At 47.7% G+C, this 17,006-nt stretch overlaps 1 protein-coding gene across 3 annotated transcripts in view; it reads left to right on the top strand.

The window, feature by feature from the left end:
* Positions 1-17,006, top strand: part of JCAD (junctional cadherin 5 associated) — an 81,754-nt gene that overhangs the window by 40,489 nt on the left and 24,259 nt on the right. For 2 of the 3 annotated variants that reach the window (XM_040451078.1, XM_040451077.1), the window contains exon 3: positions 11,082-11,420. In XM_040451078.1, coding sequence (XP_040307012.1) covers positions 11,140-11,420 — 281 coding nt within the window. In that variant the 5' untranslated portion in view covers positions 11,082-11,139. Of the gene's footprint in view, positions 1-11,081; positions 11,503-17,006 lie in introns of those variants that run through there. The other variant, XM_040451080.1, reaches the window with a different exon arrangement.

Below are 17,006 nucleotides of genomic sequence, written 5' to 3'. Positions count from 1 at the left end.
GTGTGTGTGTTGCATCTTCAGGTCTTCCTTCTCTGGCTTTTTGTCTTTTCAGATTTGCAAAGAACAGACATCCTAGGGATTTGAGATGAGGGTTGGAAGATGGGGTGGGAGGGGTCAGGCTGCCCGAAATACTTAGACAAAAATGGCAGACTCAGTATTCAAAACTGAGTGGTCACAGGCTATGCAGGTAAAACTTCAGGAAAACAGTGCCTTGAGTCAGGCAGTTTTAGAAGTTAAGATGACTGGATTATGGCCCTTTGGCAAGGCAAGCGTGTATAGTGTTTTGGAACTCATATGCGGATTCTATTTCAGGAGAATTGTGATGGTTTTCATGTGAAATTGGGAATTTGGTAAATTCATGTGGTTTTTCATAATGTTGTGTGGGTTTGAACTTTCTATTTACCTTGCTATTAGGTGTCTAATTCTTAGCCACCAACTAAACAGGCATCCTGCAGGTCCCTAACTATTACTCTGGGGAGGCAACGTGTAGCAAACAGTTTTCACTCCCACAAGAGTGGGTGAGCAAATATTTGTTAACAGAGGCCTTAATCTGCTCGGCCTTCCTCCTGGCAAACTTCACCCTGTGCTCCAGAGAATGGAAGGTCAGGCCCTTGGCAGGCCCAAGAGATTTAAGGGGATTGGGTGGGCGGAGAAAGCCTGTGCCAGGAAAAAAAGAAGAAAAAAAAACAAACCAAAATTTTTTTGTCTTTCTACCTCCTTGGGATATAACTTAAAGTGCCCGAGTGTTCACATGCTCTGGAGGACTTGACAAGCTAATCAGAGTTAGCTAATAACGCATCTGAGTCGTCACAGACTCCAGAGGCATATGGCTTATTGTTCAATAGCTATAAAATGTAACTGGAGATTGGAGGTACACAAGGAGAGTAAATAAGGACCAGTTTTTCATTTAAAAAAAAAAAACACCCAAATCTGAAAAGATCCTTGGACTATAATTTTTTTTAAATGCAGCTTAAAAATAAACTAGAAATGCTATCAGTAAAGACAGCCCAGAAGTCTGTGGTTCCGCCAAGTTCCCATTGTCCTTGTTGGAGAGTCCTGTAGTTTGGGAGGACAGTAAACACCAGTCGTGCTGTAGGAGTCCAGAATTTCTCCCTTAATGAGCTTGGCGGGATTTCACGCTAATTAATCTAGAGAGAGTTTAGAACACAGAGTGTTGCGTTGAAACAATTGTTCTGTTGTGGTTTTGATTTTGATAAGCGAAGACTATGCCTCTGAAATCCTTTAGGTCTATCGTTGATCCCATTACCGCTGTTTCTTTTTATTTATTTATTTACTTACTTTTTTGGTAACAGATGTTGTTTTTCACCTTTTGAATGGGAAGGGTTCTCTCACTCATTAAAACCTTGCTGCTGTGTTTTGTTCCAAGAGCTTACCAACTTAAGGAGTGCTGAGGGACACTTACTTGGTAAGGCCAGCAGCCTGGGGCGGGGCGGGGGGGGGGGGCCCGCAGATGGGTCTCCAGTACTTTGATATATCCTTTAACCACTAACATTCATGTAAAAAATACAGGAACTGCCCTGATACTGAAATGTCAGTTATCTTGATTTAAATTTGTGGTATCTTGTTTAGAATTTGGACTGTTACCTTTACTTTCTTTAAATATATTCTCCAAAAACTTTCTGTAGATAATATAGTTGGGCACAGGCAGGCTAAACTAGTAAAGATTAATTATTAGACCATGAAATATCCTTGTAAGTTGCTGCTTGTTGGTGATCTGTCTGTAGCTTACCTATAAGCTTGTTTCTTCTGTACGTAAATGAAAGAATGAAGAGACACCAAGATACATTTCGAAGAAGAAAAAAAAAAAAAAGGAGAGTGAGAAAGCAACTGCATGTATACAAAGAATAGGAGAGATAGAAACCGGACGGTTGGTGGTTATCTCTTGGCACAGTGGGGTTACTGGGAACTCTTACTTTTTTCTTCAACACTGAATTTTGCAGCGTTTACTTCTAGAATAACTTTACATGACTTTTGCAATTAGAAAATAATTTACAAGTTTTATGAAATGATTTAAACTTTAACATTATTGGGGCGCCTGGGTGGCTCAGTCGGTTAAGCGTCCGACTTCGGCTCAGGTCATGATCTCACGGTCGGTGGGTTCGTGCCCCGCGTCGGGCTCTGGGCTGACAGCTCAGAGCCTGGAGCCAGTTTCAGATTCTGTGTCTCCTTCTCTCTGTGACCCTCCCCCATTCATGCTCTGTCTCTCTCTGTCTCAAAAATAAATAAACGTTAAAAAAAAAAAAAAACTTTAACATTATTATAAAACCTTGGCTCTTTTGTTTTCAAGATATTTTCAAAGAAAACTAGTGTGTTCTAAGTTTAATAGACCATTCCAGGAATCTTTACATGTGGAGTTTGACATGCATGTTGGTAGTGGGATTAAATTCTAGTCTATTGTAAGTTTTATGGTTATTTTCGCAAATAGCCAGAAATTCCAGAAGATTTAAAAAATCTTATCCAATTTCACTCCTTTTCTTAATGACCACTAATCTTTCAGAAATGTTAATGAGGTACTTAGGGTCTCATAAAAAGGGGGTGGGGTCACCAAAGCAATAATTGTGTGACCAAACGTAGAGGTGAAAGAGAAGACGGGAGCGTGTGTGTGTGTGTGTGTGTGTGTGTGTGTGTGTGTGTGTGTGTTCACTCAGGTCTTGGGGGAAAAGACAAAAAAGAAGTTAGAAGAGATAATATTTATGAAAAAAATAAAGTGCATAACATTTGGTACTTTGTTTCCCTGTCTCTCTCTGTTTTGGAATCAGTGCCTTAACACCGACCCAACCCAGCAAGATTAGCATTCCAGAAGTCCTTTTGATCTGAGACCCAAGTTTTCCACCTCCTTTTTTATTTATTTTTTTTTGTCACCCTAAAGAAACTTAACTCAGGAATGGTTGCCATACTGAAATTATTACTTCACAGATTAAATATGCTTTTTATGTGGAGAAGATTTTAACAACTTGAGTGCCCCGACAAGAGCTGGTCATCACAGTATTGTGGTATGGTAACAACAGCGTGTGAGCACTTCACCGCGCCAGAGCTTACACTGAAACTGTTGAGTTCTTTCTTTCACTGAGATGGAAGAGAGAAATGGCAATCCTATTGTTCATAATAAAGTACATAGAAAGCAGTAAATATCCATGTGTCAGCAACGTGCTTCATCCTGCTGTTAGGTCTTAGCTATTTACCTCTTGTTTAAAGAAAGTACGTTGTTATATATTAATCATAACATTAGACTGAAAAGTTGTCAGTGAAAGAAGTATTTACAGTGAACTGCCGACAACTTGAGGGACTAATTACATCTTAAATATGGAATGTCAGTGAACACAACTGAGAAGTTTTAGGTTTTCTAGAAGAGTAACAATGTCTAATCAAGACCTTTAGAATGCTGTTTTGTAATCTTGTATTAGATTTTTATCAGCAGAACATGTAACTTTAGGCTTCCTGGAAACAGGTTAAGAAACTCTGTAGCAGATAAGACCCATGTGCCATATACTAGACCCTTAGAACCTTATGTAATTTATTGCTCATTTATTTTTTTCTTCGGTGTTTCTTTTCATTGAGCCTTCCAAATACGTAATATATTTTCACAGATACATTTTCCTAATCCTACCTAAGAAACTGTTCTTAATTGTTTTTCTATCTGTCCATCTCTCCATCTATCAATTAAGTAAACCCTACCCCTAACGTGCGGCTCGAACTCAACAAGCCCAGGATCAAGAGTCACATGCTCTACTGACTGAGCCAGCCAGGCACCCCTAAGTTTTTTTTTTTTTTTTCTGATGGTGAGATCATATCAAGTTAAAGTACATGAAAGTGTCAGCATGTAGCCATTTTTTCCTTGAAAATGGCGTTACTTCATATGGCTCTACCAAATGCATTTCATGACAGGTCACTGTAAAATACAGTAAAATATAAATAAGAACATTAAAAAAAAAAAGCAAACCAGAATAAAACACCACTGTTGACATTTTGATGTGTTTCCTTTTGGTGATTTTTCTCGTGTGTGTGTGTGTGTGTGTGTGTGTGTGTGTGTGTGTGTGTGAAATTGCTATTGCACTGAATGTAGGGTTTGTATCCTATTTTTCTGTTTAACGTGGTACCATGAGCATTTCCCTGTGCCATTGTATATCTGAAAACATAATTTTATACATGTGTGTACATATTCTAGTCTACTGTGTGGATGCATCAGGGTTTTGTTTTGTTTTTTTAACCATATCTCAAGTGGACATTTATTTGGTCTAATTTTTTTGTCATCATAATTGAAACTTGGGTAAGTCTCTTTATAGAAGACTTTGTGGGTATCTCTGATTATTTCATTAGGATGGATCCCAGGAAATGAGATTATTAGAGTTTCAGGTTTTTGAAGATTTTATAACATATCACTTTTAAGAAAGGAAATACCCATTTACACACATTCATATGCCCCCACAAATAGGAGAACCCTTACAGCTTACCATGCCCGTACCAACAAATAGTGCCTTCTGGAAACTTCGATAATTTGACCAGTGAATACTGGCATTTGGGTTTAATTTACGTATCTTTGATTACTGGTGAGAGTGATCATTTGTTTTACATTAAAAAAAATTTTTTTTTACATTTATTTATTTTTGATAGAGACAGAGCACAAGTGGGGGAGGGGCAGAGAGAGAGAGAAGGAGACACAGAATCCAAAGCAGGCTTCAGGCTCTGAGCTGTCAGCACAGAGCCCGACGCAGGGCTCGAACTCACAAGCCGTGAGATCATGACCTGAGCCGAAGTCGGACACTTAACCGACTGAGCCACCCAGGTGTCCCAATTTGTTTTACATTTTTAATTGGGTATTTGTCTTTTTCCTTTATTTTCAGTGCATGTTCTAGGCAAATTTTAAAAGGAAGAAGAGTTTTGGTTGCTCTCATGAGCTTATTAATAGTTTTATTTCATTGTCGTGGGGAGCCTTACAACTGTAAATACAAGAACAAAAACTATTTTTATTTTTAAGGCTGTAGAGGGAGGAGGAGTTGGTACCTGTTATGAAATAACATCCATTTGCCAACGTCTATCCTGGTGATGAGCCCCTAATCGACATACTACAACCTAGACCATTGCATCTGCAAGGGAGGGTGTTGGCTGGCCTTGTGTCTTTATGTTCTTTAGTGCAGCCCAGTGCCTAGCACATTCAGTGTAAAACAAGTGTCCTGACCAACCTACGTTGGAATAAGTGTGCAACACCTGCCCTCTGGGACCCCTGGGTGGAGAGTTGCTGGATGGTGTACTCCATGGCCTCAGCCCCCACCCTCTCCTCTTCCTCTTCTTCGTGTGTGACCATTTTGCTCAGCTCTCTTGGTTGGCCTCTATGGGTGCTAATGGGGCCAAGGTCAGAGGTTCTGTCTTCGTGTGACCTATTTAGCTTTGTTCCGTGTCATGGCCACAAGCTGTACCCTTTTTACTGTGGCCAGCTGACTTAGAAACACATGCTGCCCATCACAAGGGTGAATAGGCTAGAGAGACAGACAGATTTCTAGAACGAGAAGGACCTCGAAGAACCTTCAGAGAAGACTGAAGCCCAAAGATGTTCCCTTCTTTTGTGCAGTGTCTCAGGCTCAATTCAACACAACAGATACATATTGAACAACGTGGAGAAACAGAAATTCATCCCTACAATGAAGGGGTGGACAGCTCTCTGCTTAAATGCTAATGGCTAATATTGAATAGAACTTCGAAATCTACCACAAAATAAGATTACTTTAAGTGGTCTCATTCCGGTTTTTTGGACAGGACAAATAATCTGATGAAAATCCACTCAAAAATGATTTGGAGAAAAAAATTTATGGGACTGGGTTGGCTAAATTAAAATCAAATTACCTGTCATCTTCTCCAACTGATAAGTTATTTCTGATTTCCGCATTTCTCTTAAATGACCATTATCTTAGTCACCAAGACATTGCACTTGTTTTCTTGAAAATTACTTGTATTACTCCTTTTCCCCCATCTCCTCTGCTACCAGCCTTGCATGTTACAAGAGAAGAGACATAACTGCTCGTCTGCACGTCTGTCTGTGTTCTAACCACTTTAGTTGTCCACTTTCCCACCATACTGATTGTCAGGCACACTTTCCCCTGCTCGCCCAGACGCTTTTGTGGTTTCCCCTTGCCCAGATGAAGCCCAAATTCTATCAGTGTTGTAGATAAGAGTGACTATTTCTAGATCGATAGTTTTTCTTTTAGAATTTAGGTGGCTTTTTTTTCCTTGGAGGTTACTCACTCCTCTCCCATTTACCATAGCTGTAGTTTGTCTGCTTCTCCAATTCACACAACAGGTTTCACGATAGCTCTGTAGGAGCCTGAATCCAAAAATGACCAAAGAGGGCTACTGAAGGTCACAGAGCAATGACGTGATCTATGTGTGAATGAGTCCTATTACTGGGCATTGAAAATTAATACAAACACTGCCATCAAAACCTTACAGTCAAGTGAGGCATCAGGCCTTGTGGCTGTGTGTGCGTATGTACATATGTGTGTGTGCCCTGGTGTGTATCGGGAAAGAATCCTGTAGAAGAGCCATCTTAACCCAAGAGAAGAAAGGAGATTTTCTTTTTCCTTTTAAGTATAGTTTTGCACTTAAAAACTTGTTTTTAATGTTTATTTATTTTTGACAGAGCGTGAGTGGGGGAGGGGCAGACAGAGGGAGACAGAGAATCTGAAACAGGCCCCAGGCTCCGAGCTGTCAGCCCAGAGCCCAACTCGGGGCTTGAACTCACAGACTGTGAGGTCATGGCCTGAGCCGAAGTCGGATGCTCAACCAACTGAGCCGCCCAGGCGCCCCTAGTTTTGCACTTTAATGTCACCATGCCTTTCATTTTTCCTTGTTTATATTTATACAGTATTTGGTAAATTAGGAAACTTCTATTGTCATCAAGGAAGGAAATTTAGATGGGTAAGCCTAAAATAGTAGTGAGGGCTTTGAAGCTAGACAGACCTGTGTTTGAACCTCCGATCTGCGCTTACAGGCTCAGGCCCTCAGCCTCAGTGTTCTTGTCTGCAAAATGGAGACATCCGTAGCTACCTTAGGAAGTTTGCTGGGAGCATAAAATGAAATAAAGTGTGCTTTCTCTCTGAACATGTTTGTTCTTATGTTAAATGTTTCATCTGTGTGAATGGTATTTAGATAGTCACAGAATGAAAAAAATAAATATTTAAAGTGAGCTCATTTGTCTCTTGTGTCCTGGCCCAGCTGGTGCCAAAAGTCCCCTCCTTCCCTGAGATCTATCCAGGCACCTGCACTGTCCTGATCCCTCTTCCTAGATGAACAAGGTAATGAACCAAAGTAGGGAAGGAAAACATTTCTTAAATGAACTGGCTGGACAATCATACTTACAGGGTGATCTTACAGTGCAGATCTACCTTGAGGTGGAGGATTTTTTGGCTTAGAAGCAGTCTTCCTTCCAGAAGCTTCCTTGACCCCTTGAGACTGGGTTAGGGTCCCTTCTGCCTATTTTCCTGCTGTCTGTACAGCAGGATAGTAAGATTCTCAAGGGCAAAGTATCTTTGAGTATCTGGTGGTTTCTAAGCACTCAGGAATTGTGCTTCAATGTTTTGGGCTCTCCAAAGTACCACTTACTCTTCTAAGTGACTTGGATGGAGATCGAAATATCCATTCCCAAAAGATGAGATATGTGGGTGATATAAAGCAGGTTTGACCTTGGAAATCAAAAGTCAGATCCCAAGGGATACAAGAGGAATTAGGAAATGGTCTAAACTTCATGGCTAAAATTAACAACTAATATGAAGTCTTTCCATAAGGCAAGTAGTAACCCTTCAGAGACAAACTAGAACCACTGTAGCATGATAAATCCACAATCTTGGATTTACGTGGTGATTTATACTTTTATATATCTTTATTTGGTCCTCAAACAGTCTAGTGGGACGGGCAGATGGGAGCATTGCCATTTCTCAGATCAGGAAACTGAGGTTTGGTATAGTTAGTGACTCATTCCAGGGGTCATAGCTGGGGCTGGGTGCCAGCGGCATTAGCACTAGGATTAAAAGGATCACCCCTGATACTTTGTTACTCGAGCCATACCCATACCTTTCGAAGTTGTTAAATCCAATGCTGTAATAATTTACATTTATGGCAAATTTTGCTGTGTATTTGTATTTACAGCCACCCTGTGAGTCGGTGGGTGGGTGATCAAGTTAAATACTGTTGATTTAGAATGCTGGGATCTCAGGATCAGAAAGAGACTTTAAAAGGGACAGCTTTTTGTCCAGTTCATTGGATGCCTGTCTCCTCGGCAAGCCAGCTCCTCTAACGGTGGCCGCTGTGACTGACGTGTGATGGGGCGCTTGCTACCTCTTGAGGCAGCCCATTCCGTCTTAAGTAGATGAGGATGCTAAAGACAGTAAGCAGAAGGTGATAGGGATTGGAAAACCCATGTAACTGTTCCCAGATCTGTCTCAGGTGGTGTTTAGCATGAGTGGAAATGAGGTGGAGGCCCAGGGGAAGAGTTGGGATGAGAAGGTGAAGAGTGTCAGCCCAAGGAGAGAAGTCCTCGGGGATCGGGTGGTGGCTGGGACCGCCCATTTGGGTTGTGGGGCTTGCGGGTCATGCCCGTCGCTCTTCGTTCTCCCGCACGGCTCTAGGCCCGGTGTCCTGAAGCTGGCATGCTTTGTAATCCCGCTCTGCAGAGGCACCTGGCCTCCGTGAGGCAACACAAGTCCGGAGTTTCCAATAACCAGTATGCTTTTGACCTCACACCTGTAAGTTCGAGTTATGGCTCTTACCTTTTGAATCTTTTTTGAAAGAGGTTTATGGGTCGGCCTGGGTCGTCATGCCACTTGAGGGTTTGTTAAACACAATGTCCATGCGGACGTGACCATACCAGACCAACCAGACCATCTCCTTCCCCAGTAGGAAGAGGGGCCTCGTGAGTGTTTGGTGAGGGCCCTCTCTCCTTGCGCACTGGCAGGGGGCTGTGCCGTGGGCGCTGCCCGCCCCCACTGTGTCCTGCATGGTACACTTGGCTTTTAAAGAGCCTGACACGGTAAGAGAAACTGAGTGTAATCAGACCTACATTCCAGGGCTTACTGTGGTGCCGACTGTATGTGCGACATGAAGCCAGTCAGTGGGGGGGACCCTCCCCGATCTATGGGGGCCCTCCCTGATCTAAATGCTACAATGACATAATTGCACCCCAGATCTATTTTGTATACCAATTCCCTCTCTCATACACACGCACATGCAGTTTATCTAGTGAACTCCTAATCATTCTTCAAAACCCACCTCAAATGTCCCTTTCTCCTTTTGTGCATTCATTCCACAGTTATTTATTGAGAGCAGGCTATGTGCTAGATGCCGGGGGTATAGCACCGCACAGAACAGGGAGCCGCCTTCGTGGCCTTGCCTCTGTGTTCCCGTAGCCCTCCCTGTGTTTGTAATGGGATCACTTTCCCCTGTGGACCGTAGTCCAGTGACTTGCAGTGGAATCCAAGAACACATGCTCGCCTCTCTGGTCCTTCCATTCCTGTGAACGGCCCAAGTGGTACAACCCCTGCGAGCCGTGCAGCAGGAGCGTCAGGAATGGCTTCTGCTACAGTAACCGCCAGGGCCTGTCAGCCTTCCATAAGACATGGGGGCCTCGTGGGAAGTGATCGACTTCCCGAGTTCGATGCTCTCTGCGCTGATGGCCGGGACTTTTCTGCCACCGAAACGGAGCATGTGGTGAAGAGCGAGGACGCGCCCGGTCAGCAGAATTGTGGGACGGGCCCCCGTAAGAATTCCCCCGACAGGAAGCACATGTGTCTCCCTTTCACCTGCACACAGGCCGGCAGGCATTTCCTGGCCATTGTTCGCGGGGGCTGCCACGGCGCCGTTTCCGTCCACCAGAGAAGTGGGGCTGGCTCTGGCCTAGCTCTTGCAGGCCTGGCCTGCGGCCCAACCTCCGGGGACGCAGGGCTGCTCCCCACTAGCCGGAAGCCACGGGAAAGAAGATTCCCCTGGGTAAAAACAAACACGGCCCCGCCTGTTTTACACCTGTGCTCACAGGTAGGTTCCTTCTGTTCTCCCGTGGCCCTGCTGCCCTGGGCCGGTTGACTTGGGGAAGTTGCCCAAGTAGAATTCATCTACCACGATGGGATTGGGCAGTGGCTCCAGAGGGAAGAGCTGCCCCAGGATTTGTTGGCGAGAAATCGGAGTCTTAAAAATTTCACGTCACAGGGGCGCCTGGGTGGCTCAGTCGGTGAAGTGCCCGACTTGGGTTCAGGTCGTGATCTCGCAGTCCGTGAGTTCGAGCCCTGCGTCGGGCTCAGAGCCTGGAGCCTGCTTCGGATTCTGTGTCTCCCTTTTTCTCTCTGCCCCTTCCCCGCTCATGCTGTCTCTCTCTCTCTCTCTCAAAAAAAGACAAACATTAAAAAAAAAAAAAATTAACAATTTCACGTTGGAAGGGAGAAGTTGGGGATTGTGGAGCGCGCTGGGTGTGCGTGCTTGGCCAGCCGGGCCTGTGGTCTCTCACGATGCGCCCAGAGACCTGGGCTCTGCTCGCAGCAGCCCGGTGTGGCCGCCCCCCAGAGCCCCCAGAGCGCCAGGGTGGATCACAGCTCCGTGCTGATTAGAGATCCGGCTCTGCCCTTTGAGAGCAAAAGGTATGGCTGCAAGATGACAAGTATAATAAGGTAAAGCCGGACACTGGCAGTTTCTCATTTTAGAAACTCAACGTGGTAATTGCAGCTTCCGCATCTGTATTTATTTTGCCTTCACTGCTCGTGCCCGTTGTTTTTGGATGCCCGGGGCAAGGGAGTGGTGGACACTGTTAGTCATTTCATTGCTTCAACGCTAGTCCAGACTCTTCTGCAAGAGGCAGCCGGCACAGGGTGCGGTCCCCAGGTTTCCCGCCTCATCCTGCAGAGCCCGTGCCACGTGCACCATCCCCAGTGAGTTAGACGGGGCAGAATTTTAGGGAGAGCGGTCCCCATTCCTTCACGTTCCCAACCGGGGACGAGTTTGGTGGGAGCGAGGGGAGGAGGACGTGTCAGCCGCAGCTCCGGGGAGAGTCGGGCACCCCTCACGAACCCTCTCTGTTGTCCCTTCAGGGTGGGTCCTGCCAACGCGACGGTCCCGGCGGCCGAGCTCCCATGAAGCCAGCGCATTATGTACAGCGTAGAGGACCTCCTGATTTCTCATGGATACAAGCTGTCAAGAGGCATCCCGGCGCCACACGACGGTGACCGCGAGGGCCGCCGGCACGCCAGGCCCCGCGCGCGAGCTGGCCAGGGCCTGCTGAATGGGTGCGAGGATGGCCCCGCGGGTCCCCCCGCCAGTAAGCCGTCCCCGGGGAAGGGCCACGTGAGCGCCTCGGAAGACAGCCACCACCTACGGAGAGCCCTCGGGGAGCCCCAGAGCGCTTCTGCTTCTAGAGCTCGTGAGGCGGGGTAAGCTCCCACAAGAGCCCGCCGTTTTCTTTTGTCTCGGGGACTTGGTGGCAGGTTTGCAAGACCGATCCTTCAGAGAGAGGTGGGGAAGGGTGAGAGACAGGGGCGCTTCGTTCCATGGGCGGGGTGGGGGGGTGGGGGGGTGGGGGGTGGGTGCAGGGTTCGCCTCACTGAGCACAGGGCCTGGCCACGGGAGGCCTTCGATGAACAGTGGTCAGCAGGTGAATTCTGTCATGGGAAACCCAGGGCATTTTAATACCCACCCTCTGTTTTCCCTTAGAATCTCCTGACGTTGCCTTCACTAGGAATCGTTTAAAAACCCTGGAGAAGCTAGTTTCTGTCAGGCACACATTCCTAGTGCATCAGGCTTCCTTAGTAATTAGTATGTTTCAATATTGCGTACATTACAGCGTTGGAAGAGGTGTATGTCCCCCTCTGTGTATGAAGAAGAAAACCTTTCTTCTTGTACATTTGTGTAATTTCGTTGGCTTCCAACCCATCTTTCCCTTGCACACACTGGCCCTAATGTGGGTATCCCATCTGAATACAGCTGCAATCTGTGGGTGTTTTCCTACAACAAAGAAGGGGGCGGGTTGGCTGGGGGGCCAGCGGGGGGGTAAAAAAGAGGGAATTTGGGCAGCTTGCCACAGAGCCGCATGAGAGGGGAGCCCTGTAGCCCTCATGCACCTAGAGGAGTTTCCACCTCATGCACCTAGGGTTTCCACCTAGAGGAGACCCTTGTCATCACTTCATAAAAGTGCGTTTGTCTCCAGGGCTGCGTTAGGACCAGGCTCAGACTGGAGGAGGAGGGTTCTGCCTCTGTAGAGCAGGTTATGTAATTGTGCATAACCGGCAAGAAAGGGACCAAAGCAACCAGTGGAAGCAGAGGCCTATCTTCAAGGGAAACAAACAAACAAAAAGCCAAGCAAACTTAAAAGGGGAGTGAGTTCAGTCTAAAGGGAAAGAAGCAGGCTTCCATGGTGAAAACTCACCTTTTCCCAGAAAGGATTTTCCATGTGGGTTGACGGCTTTCAGGTGAAGAAGGGAGAGGGTTCATTCTTAAAGTTTAGAGCGTTCAGCCCCGTCGTTATCGAGTAAAAGCCAAGGTGATTGCCTTCCACGTGCGCGGTGCAGTGAAAGCAGGCTTACGTTGCCACGTCAGAACCATTTCTCTGGCCAGGGGCAAGGGTTAGTGGCCAGGTTCAGGACGACACCCACAATGGAAAGGGACGTAAAACTGCTTTTATTTAACCTTGCCCTTCAGACTCACACTTGTGTCCACTACTGTCTTGGGCCTAAGTCTCTTTTTGGCCACGTTCCCTGAAAAACACGCCCGCCCTGGATTTTGGAAGAGGCTGCTTTCGGATGAGTTGGCTGAGAATTAGAGAATTAGTGTAATTACCACTACACAAACTTGTGCTGGACTTTGTCCTGCCCTCTGTTGCTTCTAGCTCTGTGCTGAGTATATCTGTACCTTCCACCTTGGATTTCGGGGCCCTGAGGCTGTACCTTGTCTCCCCTTCTTGTGTGTTTCCTATGGAGTTTGTTATGGTTGCTGGATACACAGTGTGTTTAATATGTGCTCGTGGATTCAGTTCTTTCTTCCACTGTTGAGGGGCAGAAGTCCTCAACTTGTAATGAGGTAAAGACTGGGGCAGTGGAATCCCTACAAATCCCCTTGGAGGCTGTGTGGGGGCTCCCTCAATCTCGGAGGGCTGGATCAGAGATCAGAGTTGGGTCCCACAGTGGGAGGCAGTAAAATCCCCTCTAGAATGCTGTGTGGGCCATGTGGCCCCCACGCTCGTCTACAACTTGCTCAGGACTTTCTAGCCCCTTTGTGCTAACAGGTTTTTGGGGACCCCAGGCACTCACAGCCCAGCCCCTAGGTAGGTAGGCATAATCGGATCTGTAGGCAGTCTTTCTTTCTGTCATGAAAAGTGCTCAGTTCAGTGGCTTCGTGTAGCAGTGGGATGTCTCCGTACAGACGTCCGTGTTCTCGGCAGATCTGGCCGTGTCCCCCCAGTTCTGAGGGGGGCTGGTTACCTTCTGAGATGTATCTCAGCTGTCAGACTGAAGGTTGCCTTGTAGGGTAAAAACAGAATATGCATACGTGTTCGCAGAAATCCATGCCAGTGCCCAAAGCCTCCGAGACCAGCTGCAAGCCTTCCTGGGTTGAAGTGAAAAGATGTTTTCTTTCTCTAGTAGCTTATAGAGACCTGAAAACAGGAGGCAAACAGAAAAGCAAACAGAAAGGTAGGCAGGAGGATGCGTTTTCAGGAGAAAAAAAAAAAAGTGCCTTGAGAGGAAATAAAGAGGTGCTAATCGTTAAAGCCTGAAAACTGAAGAAAAAACAAACCCAACAATACTTTGGCTTCTGCGAACTCTGAATCTGGATGAGCAAATGGTGCTTTGCCAAATCCTAGCCTCCAGGCTGCCGACCAGGGCAGCTGTGGTCCTGCTGCGTGCCCGTCCCACACGGCGACTCTTCTGGGCTGGGCTCCAGGTCTGGAGGGGCAGGGGGGCCCGGGAAGGGCAGGTGGGGCCCCCAAATCCACACCATCAGGGTGGCTGGGAAGCATCACGAGGGTACCCTCTTGCACTCTCTTAGGAGGGTTGAGGTTTGCCTTAGAGAGTATCCCCCCACCCCAGGCCAGTCCTCAGGGCCTCGTGGACTTCCCAGAGAAGGCGGTGGTCAAAGTGGTTTCCAAGGCCACGGGGGCCAAAAGAAGCCTGGTTTGTTTTATTCTGTTAGGAGAGCACGTTAGCAGAGTCATATTTTATAGCCAAAGGACATGAAGCCCAGAGGTCCTCGGTGACTCTGTAAGGGCCACTCGGAAGGAAGCCTGGCTTGGGCCCCAGGCTCCGGGCTGCCAGGCAGGCCAGCGTCTGCTGCTCCATAGCGGTGTCGGGCCCGGATCAGCTCTCCCCAGGTGGGGCCTGTCCCTGCTTGAGAGGGGCCTGCATTTCTCCAAGCTCCTTTCACAGCTGCCTTGTGGCGGACTGTCCTCTCTCACTTCCTTGTCCTCCGCCCTCTCTACGGGCACGAGGGGATGTGCAGTGGCTCTCAGGGCACAGCTGTGTCCCTTTCCTGTCTGGGGAGCTGCCTAAGGAATGCATCCTGTCGTGCCTAATCTAATCTAATCTAATCTAATCTAATCTAATCACCTAGATCAGATACATGTGCACAACGTGGCTTCTCTCTGTGATATTGTCTGTCATCTGGGGTGTGGCTTAAACATCAAGACTGCCTTGGGAGCATGATCGAGCTTCTTCCTTTCCCTCGCGAATTAACATCATCTTACAACAGAGTTTCTTATGTAAGGGCTGGTTATAGCCAGTAAAATGAAGAAAAAAGAAAAAAAGAAAAACCACAAATATGGAGCCTTGACTAGATTTCCAAACATGCAGGATGCATGTTTCCCAACTTGGCCGAAGAGGCTGTGCTTTGAGCTTGCACTGTTACCGCAGCAAGTGACACGGAGATCCCGACACGGGCAGAGCATGACAGTTGTGTCATGTGGGGAGCTGAAGGAGCCGCTGGCTTGCTGAGAAGCTCTTGTACTCAGGTGGTGCAGACGGGCCCAAGAGTCACTTCCTGCTGGTACACACGTATCCGAATTAGTGAGGAGAGAGCTCCCTTCCAAAGCTATGTGCAGGGTGTTGCACTGGGTCCTTGACCCCCTTCACCTGCAGCGTCACCCCCCATCTCCGTATGGCCCTGCAGGCCTCCTTCTCCACGCCTGACCTGCCAGCCCTGTGCCTCCTCGTGCTTTCAGGGTGCCAAGCGCGCGGGGCCACCGTGTGTTCCCCAGCACTAAGCCCTGCCTAGAAGCACCCGGGGCCCTCCTCCCACTCCCCTTGGAAGCCCCACCCATCAGTTTGGTGGCTTCTTCAGCTCTCCCAGTCGGAATGACTGGCTCCCTGGTGCTCCTCCAGGGTTGCCACCAGCTTCCTGAAAGCTGACCCCATTTCTGATTCACCTCTGGTTTTGCTAAAGCCTATTAAGGAATTTTGCACTTAAATTAAAACACTCAGAAAAACTTCTTTTGATAAATTGGATGAAACCTAGTGCTTTCCACGCCAAGGCAGTTGTGGAAGTGCTGAGCATTTCGGAACATTGGGATAAAGCGGGATGGGAAACGGAGGAGGTTTTTCCAGCGGGAGGACCTGTGTGAGGCTGGGGGTGGGGAGGAAGGTTCCACTGTGACAGGGAGGGGCGCTGGCTTTCCGCGCCGGGCAGCTGAGGTAGCAGTTTTGACGGCTTTGTCCACATGCCAACTCCTGGGGGATGAACAGGGAGGGAGGGAGAAGGAAATGCGAGTCACAGACTCGGCCAAACTCCCACTAGGCCGAACGGCCTCGGTGGTAAAATTCCCCTCCTTTGTAGATTCTGTGGGTGCAAGAATCTACAGTCTAGCCCACTTGAGTGAGACGGGGCAAGTTTTCGTGAGGCCGTACTGGGGCGGCTCGGGGCCCACTGCAGGGAGGAAATGGAGCCTGGCTGGGCCTCGCCGAGGTGGGAATGAGAAAACTAGGAGCCAAGGCTGGTAGTCAGGTGACTTCTCTCAGGGTTGTGAGTTGTTCCCCTGGGGGGCGCTTTCACGCTGGGTCCCACCTTGTCTCCTGTCTCTGCATCTCCCCGCGCTTCTGCTCCCTCCTTTGCAGACCTGACTCTTCCCTTCACTGATGGTCCCTGCTTTCCAGTAACTGACTCACAGTGACTTTTGTTCTGCTCTTGCCTCTATGTGACGGTTTAGCTCCAGACGGCCCTGGTGACTGCCACCCATGTCTCTTACGTTTTTGAGACAAGGAATCATTAGTTGGGTTTTGGCCTTGGTTGGCACATCTCAGCCCTGTCCCATCAATGGGGACAGGGAGCAGGGGCTGATTAGGGGAAGGCAGGGTGGATGGGGAGGAGGGGATGACCAGATGTGGATGTCTGACCTTTACCTGCCCTCGATGAAGGGGCTACGGATGAGGGAGGTGAGTGCTGACCGTGTACCCCAAACCTGTTCTCTCTTCACAGGCCATTCATTTAGTAACTCTAGAGATTTGGCATTTCCCCCTTAAGTCGGGTACTCCAGAGACCTTCCCCTGATGCTAGACCGCTCTTGAGTGGTCTCAGTTGGCAGATTGTGACGATGGAGATGCCGCAGGCTTTGCACGGACGTCACTCCCATGGTACAGGAAGAACCTCACAGGCAGCGTCAGGTGTCCCTGCAGGACTGATAGGTTCATAGGTGGAAAACCAGGAATGTCCTAAAACTGCACAGACAGTCAGCATTCCACTTATCAAATGACTTGGTGCCAGATTTTTCTTGTATCCTAATTTTTGCCATCTAACCAACGACAGATACTTCTCGAGCGCATCCTATGTGGCATCTCTGTCCTCCCTCTGGCGATATGGAAAGGATGCTTCTGAAAGCTTACGTTTACATCCGTGTTCAGAGACCATAAAGAAAAGTATTCTCTAGTTCGTCAGTTTGCACGCACTTTAGCTATTTGTGGACCTACTGTGTTGTTCCAAGCCTCGCTTGCCAACACACGCACACGCGTGCACACACCCGGGCACAGACACGCGCACGC

Source organism: Herpailurus yagouaroundi, unplaced genomic scaffold, assembly GCF_014898765.1.
Source record: "Herpailurus yagouaroundi ecotype Mexico unplaced genomic scaffold, PumYag 203, whole genome shotgun sequence".
NCBI classification, from domain to species: Eukaryota; Metazoa; Chordata; class Mammalia; order Carnivora; family Felidae; genus Herpailurus; species Herpailurus yagouaroundi.
This window is presented reverse-complemented; position numbering and strand designations above follow the sequence as displayed.